At 37.0% G+C, this 27,821-nt stretch overlaps 2 protein-coding genes across 3 annotated transcripts; both read left to right on the top strand.

Moving 5' to 3' along the window:
- Positions 1 to 3,104: 3,104 nt before the first annotated feature.
- LOC140851913 (uncharacterized) lies at positions 3,105 to 9,028 on the top strand. 2 transcript variants are annotated; one of them, XM_073244060.1, is made up of 6 exons: positions 3,105 to 3,467; positions 6,288 to 6,373; positions 6,505 to 6,627; positions 6,706 to 7,509; positions 7,616 to 7,829; positions 7,976 to 9,028. In XM_073244060.1, the coding sequence occupies exons 1-6, from the start codon at positions 3,143 to 3,145 to the stop codon at positions 8,548 to 8,550; spliced, it is 2,127 nt and encodes a 708-aa protein (XP_073100161.1). In that variant the 5' UTR covers positions 3,105 to 3,142; the 3' UTR covers positions 8,551 to 9,028. The 2 variants fall into 2 exon arrangements, with proteins under 2 accessions (XP_073100161.1, XP_073100162.1); XM_073244061.1 differs by lacking the exon at positions 3,105 to 3,467 and adding an exon at positions 5,034 to 5,647.
- Positions 9,029 to 24,557: 15,529 nt separating this feature from the next.
- On the top strand, positions 24,558 to 26,000 carry LOC140852002 (probable carboxylesterase 17). Its single transcript, XM_073244590.1, has one exon. The coding sequence runs from the start codon at positions 24,567 to 24,569 to the stop codon at positions 25,722 to 25,724; it is 1,158 nt and encodes a 385-aa protein (XP_073100691.1). The 5' UTR covers positions 24,558 to 24,566; the 3' UTR covers positions 25,725 to 26,000.
- The last annotated feature ends 1,821 nt before the right edge of the window (positions 26,001 to 27,821 follow it).

The following is a 27,821-nucleotide window of genomic DNA, read 5'->3' as shown; positions in this document are numbered from 1 at the left end:
AGCTGGGGAAGGGAAAGCAAGGGAGAGCATTGGCATCAAGTGGATAATGCTGTGCTTATCCTCTCAGAGAAAAAGGAAAAGAAACAATGGAACGAGTCAAAGCAAACCTCGGGTAGATTCCTCTCCCTTCACCGTTTATTACATCTCTCTGCCATTTATTTCCGAGGTGAAGATTAATTGTTTAAGATTAGTTATGGTCCAACATTAGATGCTGGCTTAGCTGTCTCCAGCTGTTATAGTTATCTTCTTTGAAGTCTTGTGGCTACCTTCCGACCATAATACGTCATCCTCCACGTCATGCCACCTCCGGATTGCAGTGCATTAACCAAAGAAATAAATCAAATTTTTATGAGAACGGGTGATTTGGAAGTACTTTTATGCCTTATCTCCGGGAAAACGAAAGCGGCTCTGCCCCTCAAAAAAAATTATTATTTATATTGCATGCGATGACGCAGCGGTGCATGCAACCAATCACGGGCATTGATTTTTACGATGATGCATTCAAGTATGGGCATGATGAATGAGATTTAAACAAATCAATAAATATTTTTTTTGGATAATAAGAAATAACAAGTATTATCAGCTGCATGCACGGCCTCATGATGCAAAAAAAAAAAAAAAATGTAAATAATAATTCCTCTTACCCCAGAACATTAATATTAGGGGTCTAGGGAAATGCTAGATGATAGATTTCCTAAGAATGAGGTGTAATTTAAGTCAAGTTTTGGCCCATTTTAGAAAGGGAATTGAAATTTTTGGGGATATATAGGCTTTATAGAGTGGGCCCGAAGTTGCTATACTTGCTCGGTGCACCAACGGGGTGTACCTTGGGGAATTCAACCGTATGCTTAACACAAACTTTCCGTTCCTCCCTCTACGTAAGGCATATGAATTTATTGTTTTTATTTAGATATATTTTGAGGAAAAGAAAGTAGTGTTTTGCCGAATGTGAGGATAAATATCCAAAAAAAAAAAAAAAAAAAATACCAAGATTACCCTTGCATAGATAACCATACAAACAATAAAATGATCACCACTATTAATTACTAGACACATATAACCGAAAATTTTAGGCTCCACATACATTATTTCAATAGGTATGGACATGTAAATCAATGAAAGAACGTCAAATAGCATTAAAGCTATAATATAAAAATAAAAGAGAGTAGCTTTAGGGTAAAACGCATCGAAGAAATAAATATCTTGCTGAAAATAATGGACAATAGGTTCCAAGAGATTCCGACAAGTTCAAGTTTTCTAATAATAAAAATTTGCAAATGACAAACAACCTCTAATGAATGGCAAATAGAGAGAGGGGCTCAAATGGTTGTCGGGTGATGAAGTTTTAAGTATAAAAAGGTCCGATGAAAACTTAATTTTGATTTATAGCCTTGGAGGGAGGAGTCCCAGCGGAATTGGGGATGGAGATATAGGAGATCAGGAGTAGCTAATTTTCAAATAGATGCAAATATAATTTTGTACCTTATAGTCAATTTTGTGGAGTTGTAATTGAACCAGCTGGAATGTTATCCGGATCAATCAATTCGTAGACAAGTCACTAGAGTTTGGAAGGGGGGTGTTTTTGGGGGCGTGGATGGGTGGGCGGTTGGGTCAACTTATTAGAATGACGTTTGCACAAAAGCAATTCTAAATCTAATCAAACTAAGCACCATGGAACTTGAAACTATGACTAAAGTCAACCTTGTAGGTCCAACCCCAAAGCTATCATCTAAATTTAATTTTTTAAAGGTTCCGTGAGGTCCAATCGTTGTTTTCCATTTTATTATTCAAGTGAAGTTGAAGTAGGTTTGAATGGGAGCCCTAACAAGTAAGAAAGATTAGGATAACCCTTAGGAAGAGAAAGAACTTCAGCTGTAACAATCAAGACAGCGGATAAAGATTATGGTATAAATTTGCTGTGAACATTTCATGAAAACATTATTGCATGTACCATATACATGGCCATACATGTGTATACCATTAATCATCAAAATACATGAGCATGGATTTCATTCATTATATGCTCGTCCCAGTAATTAACCCATTATAATACACCATGGCAATTAGTGGCGTGCATCAGTGTGACCATGCACGTGGATATAATAATTTCTCTATTTTATAGTTGCTTTCCTTTAAAATTACTATTAGTCAAAGATCCACGCATTGCGTGAAGTCGAATATATGAAAATAATTTTTTTTAGATTTGATCAAATTGATAAAAAATTTATATCTAAATAATAAAATAATATTCATTCAAAATTTTAAGATTATTTTATATTCTCAACTATCTATATAAATAGATTTTAATTATAAAAATATAATAATATCACACATTAATAAAATAATTTAATATGAAAAGATGTTCTTTTCAGATGGCACAATAAAATTTATTTGAAAAACTGAATTGCCAACACTCCAATATTTCTTCATAAAATATTATTTTATATATATATATATATATAATAAGATATTATTTTCATATAAATCAATAAAAAAATAATTTTAAAATAAAAATTAACAATAAGAAGTCCAAGTCTGAGTTTTCTTATTGTGTTAACAAGATCAATTGTGTTGGATAGTTTGGGAGGAATTTGGTTGGCCCTGAGATGGCACTTGTGCTTCCAAACCTTCAATTGAGCCAAGCAGACCTAAACCGCAGAATGCACAAAAATATGCGAAAGCGGATCAGGTGATCCGCATAGAAGAACGGATAGGCCATCGCAGCAGATTCTGAAACGCGAAAGCTTCCAAACCCACCCCGCCCCCCCCCCCACGCGCTTTTGACGTAATCAACGCGCAATGCCGCTGTTTTCCTCACCACAAACCCGGACGCGTGTCGCGTCCTCTCCCCCCTATCCTCGCTGTTCGGGTTCATATCAATGCATCCGATCCCCTGATGGCAATGACGAAAATAAAAAGAATTATTGGGGGCAATAACGTCTCCACGGTCCATTTCCTTTTCTTGAGAATCCCGGTCTCTTCGAGGCGGTTTCGCCGGATTTAACGTCGCGGACGAAATCCCCGCCGTCGATTTCTTCCCCAACCCAAATCTCTTCGCCCCTTCCTCTTCACCTATTTATTTACATAATGTCGGAACAAATCGTCCCCTTCTTGCAGGCGGTGGAGGAGAAAGGGTTTGGATATGGAGGAAATGGGGAAGGTGTTCGTGGGGTGGGAGGAGGAGGTGGTGTCGAACGACAAGGGGAGGAGGGTGGTGCACTACTACCTCCAGGACGCCGCCGGCGGGATGGATCTGGCGGTGGTGGGGCGGGAGAAGAGCGTGCGCCACATGTCCTACGCCGTTCCCGGGCAGTTCCTCAGATCGCTTCTCGCGCTGCGGCCGGACCACCACCTCCTGGCCGCCGCCTCCTCGTCCTCTGGCTGCTCGCCGTCGTCGTCCTCTGGGCTCTCCCTTAGGTGGCGGACCCGGAGGGAGGTCGTCGATTGGCTCTCTTCCCTCGTCTCAGGTATTTCGGCTCGTCTGTTCCCCAGTAAATTCTAGAATTTGAGAAGAGATAAGGCTTGAAAAATCGTGAAAGAATAAAAAAGATGCCTTTTTTCTTTTTTCCGGAATTGTAATTGAGAAGAAATAAAGCTTGGAAAAGCGTGAAAGAATTGGAAAGGTGGAATTTTTTGGTGTATTTTGGGGATGGGATTCTGTAGCTTGGGATTTTGTATGGATCTGTTGTTTCCTTGATGGGTTTTGGGAAAGGTGGCTCCTTTCTTTGGTTGGATTGATGAGTGGAGGTGTCGGGGTGCAAGGTTTTGGGGATTTCTCTTGTTGTTTTTTTATTTTAATATATAAAAAATCATTGAAGGAAAACGGATTGATGGGCGAAGGCTGTGACTTGTCATAGATTGCCTTTCTTCGCTTATCATAGGATATCCCAGAAGATAAACTGTAAAATAATCTGAAAAGTTGTTTTTTTTTCTGATGATTCATACTTGATTCTTATTGAAATCTTGGATTCCGTATAGATCTGTTCCATTTTTTGATCGGCTTTATTCAAGGGTCGGTTGTTTGATTCGTTTCAATAGATGGATTTGAGGAATATGGAGTTTCCTTTGTCACCTTCAATTTCTCTCATAGAAACAATCTATATATGCAACAGAACAAGGAGAGATATGTTATGGATTTGGGCTGTAGCTGGTTCTGATTGCTTCTTTTTGTCGAAGTTAAGAGGAGGTAGATCTAGAGAACCTGCAAAATAATTGGAAACGTGACTTTTCTTTTGCTATTTTCTTGTTTGAATTTCTTCGTTGGCTTCAGCATCCTTGTATTTCCTTCGGATCTATCGACACCTTTAGCTTTCTGGGATGTTTGCTCCTTGATTTGGGTTATCTCATTGTGGAAGAACAAGGAGATATCCCTTTTGCCTTCTATTTTTTTGCCACTGGAAATCCTCGAAAGAAAATGTAAAATTTGCTCTGTCTGGGCTACGGTTATGAACCCACTAGTTCTTGAAAGATAATCCTTTTTGTGTACTTTTGATTTTGTCTTTTCTTTTATTTATTCATTCATTTATTTTGCTTGCTCATCCATGTAGTCTTCTTTGTGTTGGTTTATGTTGGGGCGTTTCTATTTGTTCTGAAAATATTTTGTTTCCAGGAGTCTTCATTCTATCATGTTTAAATCCTGAAAACCATGATATATTGATAACTTTTCAATATATGTTTTATTTAAAATTTTACTTCTGAACTTTGTTCGATTTGTAACTCCTGTGAAGTGTTAAATATTCTAATTTTAGGTAATTTTCCTCATTGCTGTCCCTTTCTCTCTCCTCAACCCTTAGACATTATTTTGAGCTTCCTTTGGATAAATTATCTCGTGTTCTAAAATGTATGAAAGTTTGTTCTGTTTTATTTTTTGTTTCTGGATCTTTAAATAAAAAAAAAATTCTTGCTATGCTGCTCTCTGCTTCCCTTCTTTTTTAAACTTTGAAGTTATGCCAATGATTATTTAATCTTGTTTATATTGATGATGGCTTTAATTTAAGAGTTTTGTTTTCAGTATTTTTTTTTTTTTTGGGGTTACCAGAGTTTGTTATGAAAGATCAAGAGTTTTATTTTTTTATTTTTATTTTTTTATTTTAGTGTAGTATGTATATAGTCCACGATCAAGTTATTCCCCTTAAAATTTGCTGTTTTTTCCGTCTCTTAGATTTGAAAATTATTTTGCCCAGTTGGTGGATATTGTGTCATCTACGCTTTTAGCTCAAGTTGTTATTTCTATCTTATCATTTGATCCTTGTACTGTTTAATGTGACTACATGTCTGTATGCATCCGAATCATCAGTTATCCTACATAGTTTTCTTTCATTGGTCTCATTGTTTTTGTTAATAGTTCTTTGATCTTGGCAGATCCTTCACCACATAGATCTCTCCCTCAGCTTGGCTAGCCTCATTACAGTTATCTTTTTGAATGTTTTTTTCATTGCTTAGGCATCTGCAAATTTAACTTGACTTTGAAATATTTCTTGTACATTATGGATCTCGAAGACTGCATTCCTTGTGTTGCTTTGCTTGAGAGCCTTGTTATCTGATCCAATGAAATAGTGCCAGCAAATATTACAGAGACTTGTGACTCAGTGCCAGTTCGAGTGGGTGTGGAACCCTTCGCGAGTCAAGAACAGATAGCATGCTGAAGGTCGTGCCCTTGTGGTTTCAAGACCTGCTTGAGATTTCATTTCTTTCTAAGATGATAGTAATATGGTCGATATTGTACTTTCTGCAAGGGAATCTGCTTTAGAAATTTATCAATGTAGTGTTGCAGACATTTGTTCTTTCTCAAATTGTTATTTATAAGCATTCACCTTTTGAACTCAAGTTAGCCATTTTCTATGCCTGTGTAATTTTAATATTTGACCAAGGTTACCTTTAGGAAAGAAGATCAGTAATTTGTAATGGTATTTTATGCTTTTGTTGGATCCAATTCTTACAATTTACAGTACAATTTGTATTACAGCATGAGGTTGTTATCGCCAGTATTATTATTTTATTTTTCTGTGTCTTTTGTTCAACTTCACATTATGTCAATTTTGGCATAGTGTTTCTTTACTGCAACTTCAAGTTTGAGGGTTCCAACATTCCTGTTTTCCCATCCGTTTGAAAACTTGATTTTATAATCGTTATGTAGTTTCTTGTAGGTTCTCTTGTTTTTATTCTTTTTAAGGTCTCCCATGAACTGGGATGGTTGTCTGAAGGTTGAGAATTATAGTTGAATTTCGAGTTTCTTTTTTTTTTTTATGAAGATTTTACAATTCAACAAAATGTCTGTTCTTTTGCAGATTCAGTATCTTATGGATTGTCTCCTATGGTGGATAGATTTTCAGATGATGAAGATGCTGAACCTACATATATCCCAACTTCCAAGGTAGAGAAACTATATTGGTTGTATTTTCCTCTAATTGTGTGAATTATCATTATGTTGTGAGGCAAGTGAACCTAGAAGCAGTTTCATTTATTATTATCTTTCTTTTCTATTGCTTCCCTTTGTCTGTTCAGGGTCTTTCATCAGGGAAAATGGGACATCATTCTAAAGAATTTTCATGGTTAGGTTCTGCGTGGATTTGCAGGAAAAGACGCAAACACTACCCATCTTTCAGCTGGAATGGAATTACGATCTCTGTATGTATTTAATTTGCAACGACTTCATTCTTGTTATTATTTTTGCATTGGTTTAATGTGTGCCATATGCCTGCCTAGGTTCATGACTTTGTCCATGTCATGACTGAAGAGAATAAGACACTTGTGGCATATGTGGAAGATCTGTATGAGGACTTAAGAGCCAACAATATGGTTGTGGTACGATGGTTTCACAGAGCTGATGAGGTTGGTATTCTTTTGCCTTCCGATGTTAATGACAGAGAGATTTTCTTTTCTCTCTGTCTTCAAGATTTCAGTGTTGAATGCATTGATGGATTAGCTGCCGTCCTCAGTGCTCAGCATTTTGAGAAGTTTCAGAATGAGGCAAGGCATAGCAATTGGGAACCTTACCTGTGTCATAGGCAGATTGACAATGATGATGTCAAACCTTTTGACATAACTCAGGTCCAGGGATACTGGAGCCAGGAACTACTTAGGTCCATGTTCTCATCTTCACGGAAATTGAGATTGAAAATAACCTGTGGTGCCTCTAGTTTGGATGGAGAGCGAAATCACCATGTTCCCCAAAGTGGACTTAAGAAGAAACACAGGTTGAGTAGTGGGGATATTGACTTTGCTGGAACGGTTGCTAGGGATATGAACAAGGAAAAAAAATTGGGTGCCAGCAGTAAAGCAGAAAGACATATAACAGGCACCATGTCTTCTCCTGGTTTCCTCAGGAAGGAGTTGTTTGAGCAAAATCTCCAGCAGCAGCTATCTCCAGGATGCCATGTTGAAGTGCTTTCACAAGATAGTGGAATAAGGGGATGCTGGTTCCAATGTGTGATTCTCAAAAGGCACCGTGACAAGGTGAAGGTCCGCTATCAAGATATCCAAGATGCTGATGAAAATGGCAATTTAGAGGTAAATATTAAATTTTACATGTAAGTTTCTTCTCTTATGCCTTGGTGGATGTGCTTATATCTGATCCTTTTTTTTTATTTTTATTTATGTAATTTTTTTTATACAGGAATGGGTTCCGCTTTCCAGGGTTGCAGCACCAGACAGATTGGGTATCCGCATGTATGGGAGGCCAATGATTCGTCCAAATCCATCAGAGAGAGGCAGCTTGTCACGCAGCTTTGATGTTGGGGCTGTTGTTGATGCATGGTTGCATGGTGGCTGGTGGGAGGGTATTGTGATTCGTAAACAATCTGAAGGGCAAATCCATGTATATTTCCCAGGTAAAATCTTTTATTCATTACAGCATTACACTAAACTTGGTACATTTTTTTGCTGTCTGAATAGTTAAAAATTGCAAGAATTATTTTCCTGGACTGCTCTAGGCTATACTTACTAATGTTGAATATTGCTTGTTTGAGTATTGCAGGAGAAAACCAAGTCTCTATTTTTACTCTCGGTGGCTTGAGACCCTCACAGGAATGGATTGGCAACACATGGAATTATATAAAAGACAGAAAAGATATCGTCAGCTCATTGTTGTCTTGTATGGAGCGTGAGAATAAGGATTCATTCAGCAATGAAGGAATCCCAATTCAATCACCAGACACCAATGGGCTTCCTGGAACAGAACACCTAACTGAAAGCCCTGGACCAGAGAGAACTGTTGCATGCAAGCTTATGCCCCCCCATAGAGATCCATTGATACCTAAAGCTGGAGATGTGTTAGACCTTGCTAAAGAATGTTATCTGGATGGCTTGAAATGGTGTTCGTCAAAGAAAAGGAAGAGAAGAAGAGAATTGGCCTGTGATGGTCCAGATCGTGGTAAAAGGCGATGTGAAGTTCGCAGCTGTAGCAGCCGAGAGGAAGATGAGCAGTGTAACGCTTGCAGGGTGTTCATGTTGCCCGCATCATTGAAAGTAGATCATGAGAACTGCAAGATTGGAGGTGATCCTTTGTTTAGTGCACCCATGACAATTTCAAGCTTGGTCATGTCCAGATGAAACTTGCCATGATTGTATAGTTAGTTTGGAGAATGCTGACTGTTTTTGAAGATTTCAGGAGCAGTGTGATATCCGTGCACCCTATGCTATTTTTGTCCAAGGTTGCAAGGATGAAATGAAGCCCTTGGAGCCTACACAGCTTCAAGTCATTGACCCCATTGACGACTAGGGAACTGGTGTATTATGCTGTATTTATTTGTAGTCTAGAATTTCTTACATATCATGGGGGACTGTTGGCTGGTGGAGGTGATAAAGATTTTAGAGTCAGATCCTTATAGGGAATCCTAACCAAAGTTTTCCTGGCCATATCATTCCAGATGATACCTCATTTCCATTTTGTTCTCTCTCTGGCTATACCTCTATTTTGTTGTATTTTTAATGTTAACTTATAGGCATAGTAGATGTGCGTATGAATGATTTCATTTGTATCTCCAAATAAATAATGATAATGTCTACCTTGAGGTTCGCTTGTGTTGCACATGGACTTGTCCAAAAATTAGTTTGTTTGTTGTACCATGCTGTATAGATTCTGTTGTTTTTATTAATGTTTTCGCAAAAAGAGTTTCATATAGATGTCATTATGGAGATGCGTGGATGTAGATCACTTCATTTTTATATTTTAGCGTAAATGGAAACTTTATTGGAATATCTAATGTTGGGACTACAAGAGGCGGTGCGAGAGCTTTCAGACTTGATGCTCTGCTAAACTTGCAGTTGTCAAGGGAAGTGATGGAAGGCCACTTTTACTGCGTTTTGTTGTTCCAGAGATGATCAGGTCAGAAGGTGCAAGTGCTATGGAAAGTAAACAAGACAGAAATAAGCCGACTGCTGCGGAAAGAGAAGAGGTTCTGGACCTTGTCTCAGGACACAGCACGGAGCTCTGCGATGTCAAGATCACAGCAAGCATAGACTTGGATGTATTGGTTAGTGCAGTCTCAAGTCTCTCCCATGGAATGGATCAGCTGAAACATTAAGTAGAAATAAATCTATCCAATGATGACATAAGTGGTAGTTTTGTCCGCCCCTTGTAATCCTTTATGCACCATGCAGAAGAGATCGTCCAAGAGCTGAAGAGTGATGAAAATAAAGTTCTACTTCATGTCAAATAAATCGCCGAGTACTATCATGGGATGTAAGGATGAAGTGAATCCTCTCCGGATACTTGTAATAGTGAGGGATTTCCTTCGTATGTTAGATGGATTATGTAAATAGGTCAGGAGCTCGAAGACCCATCGAGGTCTAAACCCTGTCATTCCCTTCCGATAGACACCATGGACTTATCTTGAACTTTCTTCCTTCGAGTTGCTGATTAACTTACAGTCATAGAACAGCAACAGCCTTTTGTTTGGCTTCTCCCCCCCCCCCCCCCTCCCCCTTCCTCTCTCCAATATGAATGATGCACGATTGGGCTGGCTGTCAACTCCATTTTTGAAAGTATTCGCGCTTTTGTAAATTTTGATTCAAGTCGTTAGCACTGGACAAAACAGATGGAGTTTGAGATTTTTATTTACCTCAGTTATTGTCTGAATCTGTGGTAATAGGTTACATGAAGACTTCAATCATTCTTTTTTTTTTTTTTTTAAATCTTGGGACTACTACATGATTCTTTTACCCAATATAGCTTCGGTTAATTGAGAGGTTCTTCCAAGGAAGAACAGCAGGGCTATAGAAGACAAGGGTGGCAAGCCTTTTAGATTCAATGGCGAAATCATTCAATTTAGAGAATTCATAGAAATCAATGGTCCCATGGATGTCCAATTTTCTACGCCTGGATATACTCGGTGTAATAATAGAAGGATTGGCCGAGTTTTGGAGCATATTGATAGGACCTTGGCTACAAGGAAATAGATCGACCAATTTTAAGATTACAGTTCGACTCATCTTGTTCGAACTAGATCTGATCACTGTCCATTGCTGTTATGGCTCAGAGGCAAGATATCTAAGTTCGGTTGCCCATTACACTGAGTGTCATTACTACTTCGCAAAACTAAGGAGGCATCGAAGAAGTCATTAGAGAAGATGAATCAAGATATACTTGGCAGTATTTTCAGGAGAACTTGGAGGAGGAGATTTCTAAGTTACAACACAGAGGCAAATGAAGGAGGACTAGATGAAGTTGAATTCAATCTCTTGTTGACTCTCTTTTCTCAAAAAAATGCCTTATCATGGCAACAGGAACTTCTGTAGAGATAAAACTCCAGAATGCGGCAGAGCAAGCTGTTCTATACTACTTTCAAGCCTATTCATATGAAATTGAACGAGGATGTTAACTTGCAGTTAACTTGCAATAAAATTGAGTCTAGACTTCTTATGCCACCAAGCACAAAGTGCTATAGCCTAATGGGTTTTCAGCTATGTTTTTCTTCAAAGTGGAGAGAGAAAATTTTTGTATCCTTCCGATGAAGTAATCATGATCGAGTTCATCAGAGGTCCTATCAAGGTGACTCAATATGAATCAAATATTATAAATTTTGAATAAGATCGAGCTGGGATCAAATCTACTACACGAATTTCGGAGCAATCTCAAATTATCTTATTTTTATTTATTTATCCTAGGATCCGTGATGAAATCAGAGAGAGAAAAAGACTCTAGAGAGACAAAATCCATAAAAAGAGGAAAAAAATCTAGAGAGAGAAAATAGGGAGAGAATCTAGAGAGGGAAAATAGAGAGAGAAGGAGAGAGAGGAGAGAGGAAAGAGGAAGAGAAAGGAGAGAGAGAAAATTTTTTCTCTCTCCTTCTTCTTTTTATTTTATTTTATTTTTATTTTTCTCTTTCTCTTTTTCTTTTTCTCTTTTTCTTTTCTTTTTTTCTTTTTTCTTTTCCTTCTTTTCTTTTCTTTTTTCTTCTTTCTTCTTCTTTCTTTTTTTTTCTTTTCTTCCGACAGCCTCTCTTGGGCCGAAACAGGGGAAGGATTAGAGGGTGGCTCGGCGCCGACGACGGTGGCAGCATGGCCGAAGATCCGACAGCGACGGTCGACAACCGAGGCAAGGAATCGCCGGCGGCAAGACTTGACCGGCGGAAGAAGAGTTTTCGAAAAAAAAACAGGGGACCAGTCCCTATTCTTTTTATTTTTCGGTCATTGGCCGGTCACCGACGGCCAAGACCTTCAGGGAAGAGGGTTAGAGGGATGAGGGTCCGATCTCGGGGGTGAGACGCCGCAACCGGCGGTGCCGGTGGCCGGAAAAGAGAGGAAAAGGATCCGGCCGAAACAGAGAAAAACAGGATTCACTATTTTCATGGATTTTCCAGTAATCTCGACAGCCGGCGAGGGTGCACGAGGCCATGGAAAGGAGGGAAAGGAAGAGAAGGGCTTACCTTCGACGCCGACGAGGCTTTCCGATGAGAAACTGGGATGGGCACAGTAAGGGGCTTTGCGGTGGTTTTCCGACGATTGCCGCCGACTGGGTCTCGAATCTTCGTTGAGAAAGAGAGAGGAGGATTCTCCTCCTTAAATAGAGCCGAAGGGGGGCTCTTTCCGACTTCGATTGGGAGCCGGTGAGAGGAGGAAGAAGACTCCCTTCGGGAGTCTTCTCCCCTATTTTGTTTTGTTTTTTATTTATATATATATATATATGGGTGTGGGCTGATTCTGAGCCCAATTTGGGCCAGGGTGTTACATTCTCCCCCCTTCAAATAATTTCGTCCTCGAAATTAAGTTATGTCGTTCGAGATATCTATTTCAAAGTATACATTCTTCATGTTATTCACCAGCTTACGATAATGTCATATATATATATTATTTATTTCTCATGATCTTGTTATAATAAAAATTATTTGAAATTTCAAATTCATCTCCTCTTATTGATTTCTCAACTTTTTGAAGAACTATAATATTTTGGACTTATATTCATATACCACCGTTATTTGTCTAATACATTCTACTCGAAATTCATAATTATCTCAGACTACCCTTGATAGAAAAATAAATAAAGGCCAAACATCGGACACTCTTCACAATCATCGATTTCTTTCTTCTCTTGACCTTCCAACAAATTTTATATGTAGACTCTCATCTTAAGAAAACCTCAATCTTCTATATCAGTCCAAGTAACATTATTAACTTTTTTTTAAAAAAAAATATGAGATCTATGTCAGGACATTCTAAGTTTGAACTAATATCAGAACTATCAAGCTGTTAATAAACTTGAGATATCTAAAATTTTTTGGCATTATCTACAATGTAATGATCTACTAACAAAAATTATCTGGTTATAATCAGATTAGATCAAAATTTATAGCATCCTTTCATTATCAATAAAATCCTTCCTTATTTGCAACTAATATATTTTATCATAATATCTTTTGGTTTAAAAGATTAATATTTCTAATCAATTTAATCCACCATGCTTTTGCTGTGCACTCTGATATTAATTTATCAAATTATATAAGTCTATCAAAGATAAAAATATCATTATATGTTAGATCAATCCAAGATAAATCTAACCTTCAAATTTTATATAAGACTTAGGGCAAAATTTTAAGTTTCTTTATCTTTACTACCTTCGGGTATAGCATATAAAAATTAAATCTTGATCTACTTTCTATGTTTGAAATTATTGTATAACTTTCATCACTCTTCAAGAATCCAACATATCTAGAATCAATTGGAGTTAACCTTAGATTTACCTTACAATCATTTAGATAATTTCTAAATCAATCTTTTTTTTAAAAGAATTAATTCTAACTTGACAAACTAGAATAATTCAAGCCAACATTCTTAAGTAGAATCAACTTGATTATTTCTTGTAGATCTCTCTTTATCACAATCCTTAATATTAATCAATAAATCCATACAAAATCTTGTTATCCATACAAAATCTTATCCCTTGTATAAGTCATTCAAAATTTAACACTAACAAGATATCTTAATTTAATTTAAAAATCCGAACTTTGACTTGAATAATTAATACACTTCACCATCTTCAACAATCACAAGAAAAATAAAAAAAAATCTAATCCAAAGATAGTAATACGAATTATAATAACCTGTATATCATACTCTGACAAAATAAATTTTCTTCTTTAATTTAACAATAATATCAAAATACTTTTGACCACTTAGAAAGGTAAGCTTTTGATTTGAAATTCAATACAACTTGAAAGATCAAAGAATCATGTTCAGAATATGATATTTTGAGTAATCAAAAATTTTACTAAGATATGTATCTCATATTCTCATAATAAAATTTAAGTATATTTTTCATCTAAGATTGAGTTTCATATATGACCTCTTATGGGTTTAGTGTTCAAAAATATTTTTCTCTCATATGATGTAATTTCTTCTTAGACCATACCCTAATTAACTTTCTTTGATAAGTCCAAATTCATAATGCTCAGACAATTATCATCGAAATTAAAAAAATTATCATGATCTTCAATCATATAAGTTTTACATTCCAAAATCCTCTAGTATACTCAACATAACTTATCAATACCTCTCACTTTATTCCAAGGTCAGCTCTTTTCATACTTAGGTTAACCTTACTAATTGAAATCTAAGATATAACTCATCAATTCTATTATAGATATCATATGCCACTTATACATAAATTTCATCTTAATATCTATTGATTCGAAATCTAAATATTGAATCTTCTTTTTTATATCTATCATGTTCCTCATGATCATAACCTAAGTTTAAATATCACTAAAGTCATAATTTCAAATAATTATAATCTTAAGCTTAAATATCACTTAAATCATATTCTCTAATGATCATAACCTAAATTGTAATATCATTCTATTACATCCTTAATGATTATAACCTCAGACTCTAATATTATCTATCATACTCTATTGATTATAATCTCAAAGTTTTGATATCACTTTATAATCTCAATGATCTTAAACCTAAGCTCTGATATTATTCTATCATATCATAATCATTTAAATCATTTATATCATAATTTCCAATGATTATAACCTAAGCTCTGATACCATTCTGTCACGTCCCGAACCCAATACTCAGGTCAGATACGTGATGGCCGCACACTCCTTAGAGCAAGCTCTAAAGAATATGCAAGGCCAAATTAAATCATTACAACCTTATCAACCATAATATTTAATTTCAATAATAATTCATAAAACTTGCATAATTACAATTAACATTCCTTCAATCCTCTGACCAGGTATCAACGGTACTCTATCTATGCATCCGCTCACTCACAAATCCATACCATAGCCAACCATGGACATCTTGTAACTCTGAGAAGAAAAGAAAGATAAAGGGGGGTGAGCTTTACAGCTCAGTAAGAATTTTCATATCATACCAATATAATAATATAATCTGAAAATAAAGATAAGCAGTAACACATAAAAGTCGATGTTTACTGTCCAGAATACTACAAACATTTATAGATTATCTGTTTTATCAAAAGAGATGCATCATCATATGTTAAATAAGTGAAACAATTTTATTCAACGATTGTTTCATGTTTTATCTTTTCATTTTCTTCTATTATCATATTATCTTTAATCCTTTTCTTTTTGGCTTTGGTTTTAGCTTTGGACTACCAGGATCATGCGACGATCTTTTATTCGGATCGATTTCTGTGATCTTCCTCGGATCGAAATATTCATGATCTTCCTCGGATCATAGTGGCCATGATCTTTCTCGGATCAAATCATTCATGATCTTTCTCGGATCAAATTATTCATGATCTTTCTTAAATCAAATTCTTCCACACATAAGCCTATGGGGGCTGTCCCAGGCATAAGCTCCTGGCAGACTATTCCACATGACAAGATCAATCCAAACCATATTTCTCTTTCTTTTCATTTTCATGAAATTATAATATTTGACTTCATTAATCAATTCAAATTTTATGGTGTAATAAATATGTCATACCCATATAATCATGCCATCAATCACTGATACATATGTATTGATATAACATACTCATGCTCAAAATCACATAAATAAATAACAATGTCTCAGATATAACAAATTCATCGATCTCAAATCCAACGATGCAAAATCAATGAGATAAAACCAACGGTAAAATAACATATATAAGGATGATCATGGACAGGGATTCTTACCTTTATCGATGACTGATTCAAGCACAGAAATCAATGTTCTTCTTTGATTTATGAATTTTATAAACAAGATATTCCACTCAACATCTTATGCAGATAATCGTATCTCTTCATGACCCTGATCAATATAAAAATCATATATGAAAAAAATTATCTGATAATCAATCCTAATAATATAAATCTAGGACCTCTCTTAGGATTAACCAAAATTAGGATTTGTTTATGCATCAGGATCCTCCACTGCTCCATAAGACTTTTAGAGAGAGAAAATTCATGAAGAGAAAAAATTCTAAAGAGAGAAAGTAGAGAGAGAAAGTGGAGAGAGAAAATTTTTGTATCTTTCCGATGAGGTAATCATGATCGAGATCATCAGAGGTCCTATCAAGGTGACTCAATATGAATCAAATATTATAAATTTCGAATAAGATCGAGCTGGGATCAAATCTACTGCACGAATTTCGGAGCAATCTCAAATTATCTTATTTTTATTTCAAATTTATCCTAGGATCCGTGATGAAATTAGAGAGAGAAAAAGACTCTGGAGAGACAAAATCCATAAAAAGAGAAAAAAAAGTCTAGAGAAAGAAAATAGGGAGAGAATCTAGAGAGAGAAAATAGAGAGAGAAGGTAGACAGAGGAGAGAGGAGAGAGGAAAGAGGAAGAGAAAAGAGAGAGAGGAGAGAGAGAAAATTTTTTCTCTTCTTCTTCTTTTTATTTTATTTTATTTTTATTTTTCTCTTTCTCTTTTTCTTTTTCTCTTTTTTTTTTCTTTTTTTTTCTTTTCCTTCTTTTCTTTTCTTTTTTCTTCTTTGTTCTTCTTTCTTTTTTTTTTTCTTTTCTTCCCGCAGCCTCCCTTGGGCCGAAACAGGAGAAGGATTAGAGGGTGGCTCGGCTCCGACGACGGTGGCAGCATGGCCGAAGATCCGACAGCGATGGCCGACAACCGAGGCAAGGAATCACCGACGGCAAGACTTGACCGTCGGGAGAAGAGTTTTCAAAAAAAAAAACAGGGGACCATCCCTATTCTTTTTATTTTTCGATCATTGGCCGGTCACCGGCGGCCAAGACCTTCAGGGAAGAGGGTTAGAGGGATGAGGGTCCGATCTCGAGGATGAGACACCGCAACCGGCGGCGCCGGTGGCCAGAAAAGAGAGAAAAATGGTCCGGCCGAAACAGAGCAAAACAGGATTCACTATTTTCATGAATTTTCTGGAGATCCCGATGGTCGGCGAAGATGCACGAAGCCATGGAAAGGAGGGGAAGGAAGAGAAGGGCTTACCTTTGACGCCGACGAGGCTTTCCGACGAGAAACTGAGATGGGCACAGTAAGGGGCTTCGCGGTGATTTTCCGACGATTGCCGCCGACTGGGTCTCGAATCTTCGGTGAGAGGGAGAGAGGAGGATTCTCCTCCTTAAATAGAGCCGAAGGGGGGCTCTTTCCGACTCCGATTGGAAGCCGGTGAGAGGAAGGAGAAGACTCCTGTTTTGTTTTGTTTATATATATATATATATATATATATATATATATATATATATATATATATATATATATATATGGGTGTGGGCTGATTCTGGGCCCAATTTGGGCCGGGGTGTTACGATTCTCCAGCTCAGACACCTTGCCATCTTGTTGCTTATGATCACTGCTACACTGGGATTCATTCAGCTTTCTGTTATGCCTCTGGAGTGAAGGTTCCTCAAGGAATAGGGAGTCTGAAGGAACTGCAGAAGCTTTCATATTTGGATGCAAGCCAAGAAGTGGAGATAGTTAATTAGCGAACTGGGAAACCTGACCCAATTAAGGAGACTGCTGGGAATTGCGAAGTTGAGAACACAAGATGGACGGCATCTATGTGCTTCCATTGAGAAGCTAACCAACCTTCATTCCTTTTCAGTGACATCTATCAGCATGGATGACCTTCTTGAGCTACAAACTTTAGAAGCACCTCCACCACTTCTTCAACGTTTATATCCGAGAATAGTCTAACAAAATGGATTGGAACTCTTCAGAACCTTGTCAGGATGCGTCCGAGATGGTCCAGACTGAAACAGGGCTCACTTCATTTTCTTCAAACTTTGCCCAATCTGGCTGAGCTCACGCTTATCCATGCTTATGATGGTACCAAACTATGCTGTGAAACAGGAGGATTTCAAGAGCTTAAGACACTGGATCTAGAAAAACTAGATAACTTGAATTACGTAATCTTGAGTGGAGCAATGCCAAACCTTCGGAAGATGTACATCAGAAGTTGTGTACACCTGATGACTGTGCCCCAAGACATCGAGCTACTTCGGAATCTTAAAGAACTTCATTTATTCAATATGCCTGAAGAGTTTGTGCAGATGATACGGAGAGGTGGAGGCATAGATCGTTCCCAAGTCCAGCACATTCCTATAATCAAATGCTATGATAACCAGCGCTGAGTCTATGAAGACCTCTCTTGAGATCAACACTAATAGTGAGTACAAATTCTTCCTGTGCTTGGCATTTTTATTTCATAAATCTATTGTCAACATTATGTAAATACTTTTCTGAGATTGGTTAATAACAAATAAACTTCTGTAGCTAGAAAGATAAAGAGACAGGTTAAAGCTTTGAAGTCATTGAGGAAAGTTTCAAAGTTGTGTTGTGTGTGAGAGGAGGCCAGGTACGAGATGACATAGTTGTTAGATGAAAGGAAACATACAAGTATGATTTTTCCCTTCTTTTTTGAAGTCTGTGTGATGCCCCTGTCAAAAAAAAGGAAAGAAAGTTGGTGTGATGCCTTTGAAGGGCCTCTCATTCAGTTATATGTTGCTGCATGCTTCGTTTCTTTCCCTTCTTTTTTTAATTTTTCATTTGTCTTTTAGTTTTGTCACGTTTATCATTCATTTTCTCAGCAAAAGAAGAAGAAGAAGAAGAGAGAAAAAGAGAACGCGTTAGTCATTGTTCTTTGTTTATGGTTGCATTTTTAATCTCATGTCAGTTGTAGATTGGAAAGGTTTTGGGTATTTAAGCAAAGTCAAAGATCTAACTAAGGTGATCTTGGATCCCTGCAAATACTGTCAGAGCCTATTCATTCTACAGCCCACATAGAGTAGGAAATATTGCAGCATGGATCTTTCTGTGGCTTATAATGAGCTGGTCATGATGTTTTTGTTCACCAGTGATAACCCCAACGGATCTGTATTAGTTGTGCACTGGGGAGACCTTGAATTCTTAACTAGGGTCAAGGACTCCAAATTATCACTTACAGTAAATCCTCTTAGATAGAGTCATAGATCATTACAAATGGTATTAGAGTTGACCTAGTCATACACACACACATTCTAACATGCATGGGTCCTCCTAGCCCTAGGTTAAGTTACTTATTGAAGTAGAGATTTTTGTACAAGGATTCTTGTATTATTAAAGTATTCCTTTCATTTGTTTTCTATGTACTTCTTTAATTTACATCCTTTGATATATCCAAGGGTTTAGTTCATATTTTTCATTGTTCCATCTTGGATTGGACCATCAATTCTTTCCTTGCACTGTTCTTGCATGTTAGGAACTAAGCACTTAATATTACTGGGAAAAAATCATTAGTAGTGATATATCATTAATGGGAATAAATCACTAGTACTGAAGATTGCAGCTCAAAAATTAATACCGTTTTAAAGCTTGTAAGCTAGCTAATCAAAGGTTGGTTTCTTGTGCATGTCTATCCATTCTATATGCCTATCAGTTACGAGGAAAGGAAAAGGATCATAGAAGCCAGAATCTGAGAGCACTGATATGATGTCCCCATGAAAAATGTCCACTATACCACCATGTCATGCATATGGTAAAAGTTGTTTGTGTTAATTTAGTCATTTAATTCATCATTCGCAATTCAATTATGACAAAAAACTCTGTATGTTCTGATCAATCTTATTGTTGTTTTCAAGGATTTGTTTGGAATTGTCTTGGTCATCTTTGTAATATATTTGTGCCTTAAAACTAGAGCTGTTCTAATCTGACTATTCTTATTTTCCAGCTGCTCTAATTGAATTATGTTTGTTAAGTACTACCAAATGTTGCATATAGTGTTGCAGATGCAACAAAACCTGTAACATTAGAGAAATGTATTTGTACCTAAAAGCCAAAGCTATTTTGATTTAGTAATCCTCATTTTATCTTTGTTAAGTAGGTGTATGAAATGTTGCATGGAAGTATTGCAGAGGGAAAGATGTCACAAGTATTTGTTAAAGCTTCAGCGTTGCCAATGTTTAGCAAACTGATCTACTTTTCTTTATGTCGTGAGATATAGTCCATGTTATCCAACTTGTCCTACTCATCCAGCTTAGTTCTGGAGAGGTGGTGACAGGTCCCGGACACCACCTCCCCCCTTCTCCATTTCCCTTTCTTCTCTATTCCTAGCTACCTCTAAGCAGGCTTGTCGTTCTAGGATACATGGGAGAGCGTGGAATACATGGTCTTAAAGGTGCAAGTGGCTCAAGGGATAGACCCCACAACAAAGATAATTGCAATCCCTCTGTCCTTTATTCTTGGATCGAATGATAGATGATATTCTTGAGGGATAGACTTGTTTCAGGGCATGCACGTAGAACTTGGCTGTTGGCAGATTTGGGGTCACAATCCTTGGTTTGGAAGATTTCTGAGCTGGAAAATCTTGAACGGTCCCCATGAATCCAAAGGATCTTTCATATGTACTCCCAGATTTTATAGTAATATCAATATTTGTTTTAGGTTGGAAACCAAATTGTTAATACATTCTATTTAGATTGGATGTAACAAGATTAAAGATTTTTCCAACAAAGTAAGTTGAGCAGTAAATACTCGTTGAAACATTTTTTTGAGAAGATTAATAGTGCTGCTGATTGGATGATTTTTTTTATGATTGGTTATTTAGGATAAATTTTTTAAAATTTTATGAGATATTTTATTTATTAATTTTTTTAGATATATTTATTTATATTTATTCTAATATAATATATTTATTTTATCAAAAAAGAAAAAAATATTATAGAATTAAACTACTCATAAAGTAACCAGAGTTCATGAAAGTTGGGCTGCTGTTGTGGTGGTTGTTGGAGTCGGAGTTGATTGAGATAATGCCAGGCATCTTCCTTGGGCATACCACCTGCTTTGGCTGTATTGGTCAACAGCCTAAGGATCGCCATTTTTCTACACGCTATGTGCACATGACTGTGTTCAATTAACCTATGAATAGTTATATAATATAAGTTTAATTGATTAAAAAATAGAAAACGAAGAGTCAGCTCTTTGGTGGTACTGCCTAATTGACGTTGGTATGCCGAATAAAAAAATGAGGGTTGGAATTCACTCGTAAGCAATAAGATGTATATTTTCTGTAGATATATCTACTTTAATCAGGATGAGAAGAATGAAAATATAATATAAGTTCATGATAATCACGATGAGAAGCATGAAAATATAATCTATGTTCGTTGGGCATGCCAACTCACAGCAATTAACAAAGGGTTTGGGTTGTATTTTTTGTGTAAAATAATGATTCATCTTCTTTATTGATGTGGATTATTGAATTGTATAATAATTATATTGAGATCTGTGCAGGTAGATAGAAAAAAAATTTGAAGTACTTTCGGTTGAAAATAAAATACGATCTAATGATTGAAGTTGTGAAAGAAGGCCAATCATTTTTTTGCACGGAAGATATATATACAACCCAAATCCATTAACAAATGCATCCATATAAATATGCTAGCTGCAGGCTCAAACCACCGCAACTTTTCTAATTACATTTCTAAAGTTCCCAACTCGGCTCCTTTCACCCATACCGCTAACAAGATTTGATACATAAACATGGTCCAAATTGGTGTCCAGCCCACCGCATACCTTAACAATAGAAATATTATTATATTATTGGCATGTGTTTGGGATGAGCCAACTACCCTAGTAGGCCTTGCCATAGTAATCATATAATGATGTTAAAAGGGCAAATTCTTTGTGCACCACGGATGGTATAGAAAATATGACATGAAGTACACTGTCTCATCCGATTGATCTACGTAGTTATCAATTTTTAATACGCATTTAATACTTATAAATAAATTTTTTCATTTAAAAATTTTATATGACGAAAATGTTCCTATTCTTTGAAAAAATTATGGCATTCTATATCTATATTGTGACATCCTGCATCCATAATATGCACAGGATGTCATAATTTTTTTTAAAAAAACAAAAGTATTTTCGTAATTCAAAATTTTTAAATGAAAAAAATCGATCTGCAGACATTAAGTGCACGTTGGAAAGTAGTTGGACAAAAATATCTCTCTCATATTATGATATCTGAGGCTATATTACGATATTTTGAGCTATATTACGACACAGGATGCCATAATTTTTTTTCAAAAGGCAGAGATATTTTCATCATGCAAAATTTTTAAATGAAAAAGCTAACTTATAGACATTAAATACGCATTGGAAAGCGGTAACTATGTAGACCAATCGGACGAGACGGTATACTCCACGTTAGATTTTCTGTACCACCATGATGCACAAAGAATTTCCCAATTTTACTATCAAAAATGCTTTAATAAAATTGTATCATATTATGATATTCGGTGTGCGACTGATATCTACTTTGATGCAAAAGCTTTAATTTTTTATTTAGATGTCACCAACGTGAGGAAAGGATATAAAAATGGAGGTCTATTTTCTTTCACTTTCCATTCCATTCTCTATCTTTCCCAAATTTCCAACAAACATAGACTTAAACAAAAAGATATTGACATGTGGGAACAAGATTAGATCCTAAGCACCTGTTAATTATACTGGTTTGGGTGCATTCTTATTGTTGGCCAACTGCGTTCCATTGCTTCAATTGATGGCCATGCTAGATAAAGCAGATCAGCATGCACAGCTAAATCTAAAGGAAAATGTTGGATGACAAGGTTTAGAACAACTAAAGTAGGTGCTGAGCAGTTATAATAATTATCGTAGAACCATATCATGAACATTGCTACCATTTGAGACTAAAAGCATTACCAAACATCGGTCTAATGAAATTTAAGGAAGCACCCAACAAATTCTCCATGATGCATGCTTTGTGAACTTGGGCTTAAAATAGTCACACACCCATGCTAGACAAAATCTGTAACAAAACATAAAATGAGCTTCATGGTAACTTCTTTTTTTTTTTTTTTTTTTTGGAGTGTATCTTGTCACTATCGCATATATATAGGTGCTGATAAACACGGTCGTTGAAAAGGGTCCAATGTAAAACATTAGCTATCTTCCATGAATGTTGCTACTATCGGTCCAGGTACCTTAATTTTGAGCAGAATGATTTGGAAAAAAAAAAAAAAAAAAGCTTCTGAAAAGGTAAGAATATGATAAATGAGATGAGATGAATTGCATATTCTTCAAAAATAGAAAAACGAAGCATCAGTATAACATGCAATGTAAACAGAAATATGGATCAGCAGAACCAATCTACCAACCTCATTAACTCAACCAGTCCACCAGTTCATTAAAATCCTATTCACTCAATCTAGTGCTTTTTGGCAATTTTGATCCACAAAATTCTATTAGAGGTCTTGCATCATCAATTCAACTGAGCCAAGTTCCTACTCCATCTACTTGATCAACCCCTCCGCGGGGAGAGGTCATCTTGGTTCATTTGTCTATATCCCTCAAGGTAACTGGCTAAAGAAATTGACAGTAATCAAGTGTCACGGGTGGCTTTTTTTGCAAAAGTATATTAATGGACTATTTGGAAAATAGGAACAAGATGGATGGTAATAGTGTTGTTCAGTTCAACCTTTAGTTTTTATGGGCTGCTTATTCTCATGATTGCTACTAGTTTAGTAAGAAATCCTTGCACCAAGTGGACTGCCTGGGATTCCATTCTTTAACATTGGATTAAAGTTGACATGGATATTTCTTTTCATCATCTGGATCACCATCAAGCAGGGATTATGTTTGTATTTAGAAGTTTGGGCTCATGCTTTGCATGCAAGTGCTTAATTTTATCCTCCAACTCAATTCTCTTTGCTTGCGGATATATGGACGGTTGGAGAAGCTCTTTTTGTTTCCACACTATGTTTTTTCTAGGCTAAGCATCGAAAGTGATTCTCTCACTCCTCTAAATTAATGTTTTGCACAAGGTTGAAAGAATTCCCTACGTGATTAGACCTCTAGTGCAGAATATATACTTCAGCATATGAATAAGGAAACAAACTTCACAATGGATGCAGAATCTAGGAGCCACTCAAGACTAAATTTGCTTTGCATGCCAGTTCTCTTGGAACAGTGGTGCAGTCACTGTTATAACTGGCACGCAAAAAAAAAAAAAAAAAGAAGCAACAACAAAAGAATAAAATTCCCATCCAATCACATCCATCTTACCTGCAAGATTCTCATGGTTGTCAAGGTCAATGGCCATGCTTAAAAGCTAGGAATTTGTACCTCTAACATCAATAATGGGTTTGCTTTTGGACAAGCTATGAGAAGTCTCCATCCTAATCGAACCCTCTCTAATCAATGAAAACTTAGTTCGACCACCCTCCCATAAATCGATCAAGTTCGATGTATTTTGGGAAGTCTCTTTCCCCATTTAACCTCAAAAACAAAACAAAACAAAACAAAAAAAAAAAAGGGAAAAAGTTCAGTGCCTTAATTTTATTCCCTAGCAGAAGATAACCAAGCTCATTAGCTTAGCTAACAAAAGCAATGGGAGACGAGCAGTCTCCGTGCATTGTTAAGTCAAACCCGTGCGTTTCAGCAGTAATTGTTGCAGTGGGAGCATTCACATTGACGAAAGCCCCCACCTTACCAACCCCCACTTGCGTCTGTCCTGCGTTTTTGCATCGCTTAGGTGACTTAAAACATCCATTCCTCGTGGGATATATATTAAATTAAAGTGCCATTATCCAATCCAGTGCACGATCCACGCACCCCAATTCTACGTCATCACATGTGTTAGAAATTTTTTCCAATCCCACTTATCAAAACAATGAAGGGAAATGGCCATCCATAGCCCTGGAACAGTTCACCATATGCCCCTCTCTCTCTATATAACAAAGCCTATAAGTTTCACTCCAAGGACTTCCAAAGACCTCCTCCTCCAAGAGATTACTCCCCGCCCTTGGCACTCATTTTTTAATACGAGGAGAACGATGGGTCCCGCCCAGAGAAACTATTCACACCATGGAACCGCCGTCGTTGAAGAGATCGAAGGCCTCCTTAAGGTCCACGAAGATGGCCATGTCGAACGCCTACCGACGATGCCCGATGTGCCATGCACCTGGGCGCCTGAGCCAAACGTCGCGAGCCGAGACATCTCTTTCAACAACTCCACCGGCCTTTGGGCTCGTTTCCATGTGCCCAACCGCCGTGGCCAGCTGCCATTGCTTGTATATTTCCATGGTGGTGGGTTCTGCATCGGCTCCGCCGCATGGCGATGCTACCATGAGTTCTTGGCAAGGCTTTCTTCTCAGGCCAACTGCCTCATCATGTCGGTAAGCTATCGGCTTGCCCCCGAGAACCCCCTCCCTGCAGCCTATGAAGATGGCCTTGCTGCTATCAAGTGGGTGAGGCAGCATGCAACCCACTGCACCGACGAGCTTAGTTGGTGGCAAACCAAATGCAACTTCTCTCAGATGTTCGTCGGTGGCGACAGCGCCGGCGGAGCCATTGCCAATAATGTTGCAGCACAATTAGGGTTGGCTGGTGTGCCTGCATGGCTCAAGGGAGTGATTCTGATCCAACCCTTCTTCGGTGGAGAGACGCGGACCGCATCGGAGAAGAACTCGAGGCCGTCGATGAAATCGACGCTTAGCTTGGCTGCATCAGATTGCTACTGGAGGCTAGCACTACCTTTGGGATCAAACAGGGATCATCCATGGTGCAATCCTATAGCCATGCTATCCTCCCCCAAGTTGGAGGACCTGAGGCTTCCTCCATTGCTGGTGTGCATTTCAGAAATGGATATATTGAGGGATAGAAACCTGGAGTTTTGTAAGGCCTTGGAGAGAGCAGGAAAGAGTGTGGAATATGATGTCTATGGTGGAGTAGGACATGCCTTCCAAGTTCTAAGCAAGTCTCCAATGTCACAGGTCCGGACCCAGGAGATGGTAACCAACATCAAGGCCTTTATTTACGATCGACTAGACCATATTTAGTTGGTGGCTTCCCATTTTTGAAGGTATCACAACCAAATATTTTGTGTCAAAAAAAATTGCTTGTGTTGTTTTCCTCTTGCTTACTATTTTGTCTTGTTTGATCTACGCTCTCCAGTATGGCCATGGATACTTTCACATTGAGATCAAAGGAAGAAGAAAATAAGGACATTTTTTAAAAGGAACGAGGAATGAAAATTTGGTTTTTAATTTCCAAGAAATAACGAGATATATTAAACATGTTATATATGAAGACAAGCATGTATTATATGATCGACTTAGTTCGAGTTTCCAATATATTTTGGCTTGTATTCAAAACTGACTCGGTAGGACTTTGGATCCAATTTCAGATGCAAATCCAAACTAATAGTATATTAGGCTCATTCTTTTAAATGCAAACCGTATGCTTTAGATCCATTTCGATCTGGTTGGATTATCAGGTACTCAACCTCATTGACACACCAAGTTACGCAGATACATCATGAACTCTGGGGAAAAGTTTTGGTTGAAGTATCAAATTGCTATATTTCAGGTCTGGGAACCTATTTGATCTGTGGCTGCATAACATGGTCATGCAAATATCTATTCATGCCACTATTAATTACTCCTCTCATCTCTGCAGTTTAATTATTCAACAAATGACATGTCTCATCCTTGTAAGAATAAATATCAAGAGAATTTTTGTAGGACATTACTTTTAAGAGTTAAAACTAGCTTGGACACGTAAGTGGGAGTTACTCAAGCAGAAAAGCCTTTATGATATATACCTTTTGTTTTTCTTTCTTCCTCTAGAGCAAAAGTTAGACCTACTTAAAAATTTACGTTGGTTTTTCTTCATTATTTTGCATTGGCGTTTTCAAACATTTAAAGGATGTGTGAAGTTTGGTTGAATAAAGATTGATTCATTTCCTTTCTTTAATCTAATTCATCTCTTTCATGCCTATTTTAATTTTCTTTTCATTTTAGTCACCCAGCAAATTAGGAAATCCTTCATACCAAAGGCAAATAAGAAGCTGTCTCTCTCGCATCAACAAACCACCATCCTTAAATAGTTATTATGCAAATGTTTTTTAGTGCATTTGTTGGGAGGCCGAGTGATTAGTTCAAAATTTAGGACTCTATTTTTGAGCATACCTTAAGATGTGATATTACCTGTTTACTTGAGATAATGCCAAAACATACAAGACCTGGGTCATTAATATGCAAGACCCGGCGATTTTCTAGCTCAACCAATTGGTACTCTAATAGGGAAAAGGAATTGCCATGATCCTTACTTTAGAATTTCAGTTATTAAAACTCTTTTAGAAGAATGTTAAGCATTGTGGTTATCCTCAAAAAAAAGCACTGTGGTTAGAACAAACATGAGGTTCTCACCTATTATTGGCCTAGTTGGTCTAAAGTGATTGCTTCATAGACAACTAGTTATTTGAGTATGAAAATCTTCAAAAATCATTGACCAGATTCAAAACATGCCCCTAATCTCAAATTTGCAGGGCATCCCCATTAGAAGTTCAGTCAATTCCTTTAAGGTTCACCATGTGAAAATGTACAATTTATCTAATCTCAAACTCAGGGTACATGATCATTTTTAAAATTAGTTGCTTAGTCCATGGATCAATTAGAAGAAAATGTGCCCTTAATATCAAAATTGAGGGAGATATCCGACAGAAAAACATTGTTGATTTCACCACAACATTAACGACACAATAAACATATTGATTGCCAAAGTGCATTGTTTCTTCTAATCTTAACCTCAGAGGAATCATTTAATTGACAAACTCCCAGAAGATCAATTATTTTTATTGAAAAGCATCTAAAAGATATCATTGAAATTCCTTGGAACAAGTAATTGGCCGAAGGAAAAACTGCTTGAAAGGCACAAATTTAATTGGACTAAAAAAGCTAATAGATCAAGAATGATCAATCCACAAGACAAGGCCAACAGATCAAGATCACAAAAGGTTAATCATACAAACATCACCAATGGATCAAGAAATACAGATCGACCAAACTGCTTGTCCATGTTAACCCAAAATTATGGTCGAAATCATGGCTATCCACCTTATACGATAATTCCCGGTACTACCAATCTTAATCCCA

The sequence above is a fragment of the Elaeis guineensis genome, chromosome 10, assembly GCF_000442705.2.
Source record: "Elaeis guineensis isolate ETL-2024a chromosome 10, EG11, whole genome shotgun sequence".
NCBI classification, from domain to species: Eukaryota; Viridiplantae; Streptophyta; class Magnoliopsida; order Arecales; family Arecaceae; genus Elaeis; species Elaeis guineensis.
The sequence above is the reverse complement of the archived record's forward strand: the minus strand, read 5'-3'. Positions and strand labels throughout refer to the sequence as shown.

Coding starts and splice junctions, on each gene's coding strand:
- LOC140851913 (XM_073244060.1), top strand. CDS start 3,143: ATGGAGGAAATGGGGAAGGTGTTCGTGGGGTGGGAGGAGGAGGTGGTG. Junction 3,468..6,287: donor GCTCTCTTCCCTCGTCTCAG/GTATTTCGGCTC, acceptor GTTCTTTTGCAG/ATTCAGTATCTTATGGATTG. Junction 6,374..6,504: donor CATATATCCCAACTTCCAAG/GTAGAGAAACTA, acceptor TTGTCTGTTCAG/GGTCTTTCATCAGGGAAAAT.
- LOC140852002 (XM_073244590.1), top strand. CDS start 24,567: ATGGCCATCCATAGCCCTGGAACAGTTCACCATATGCCCCTCTCTCTC.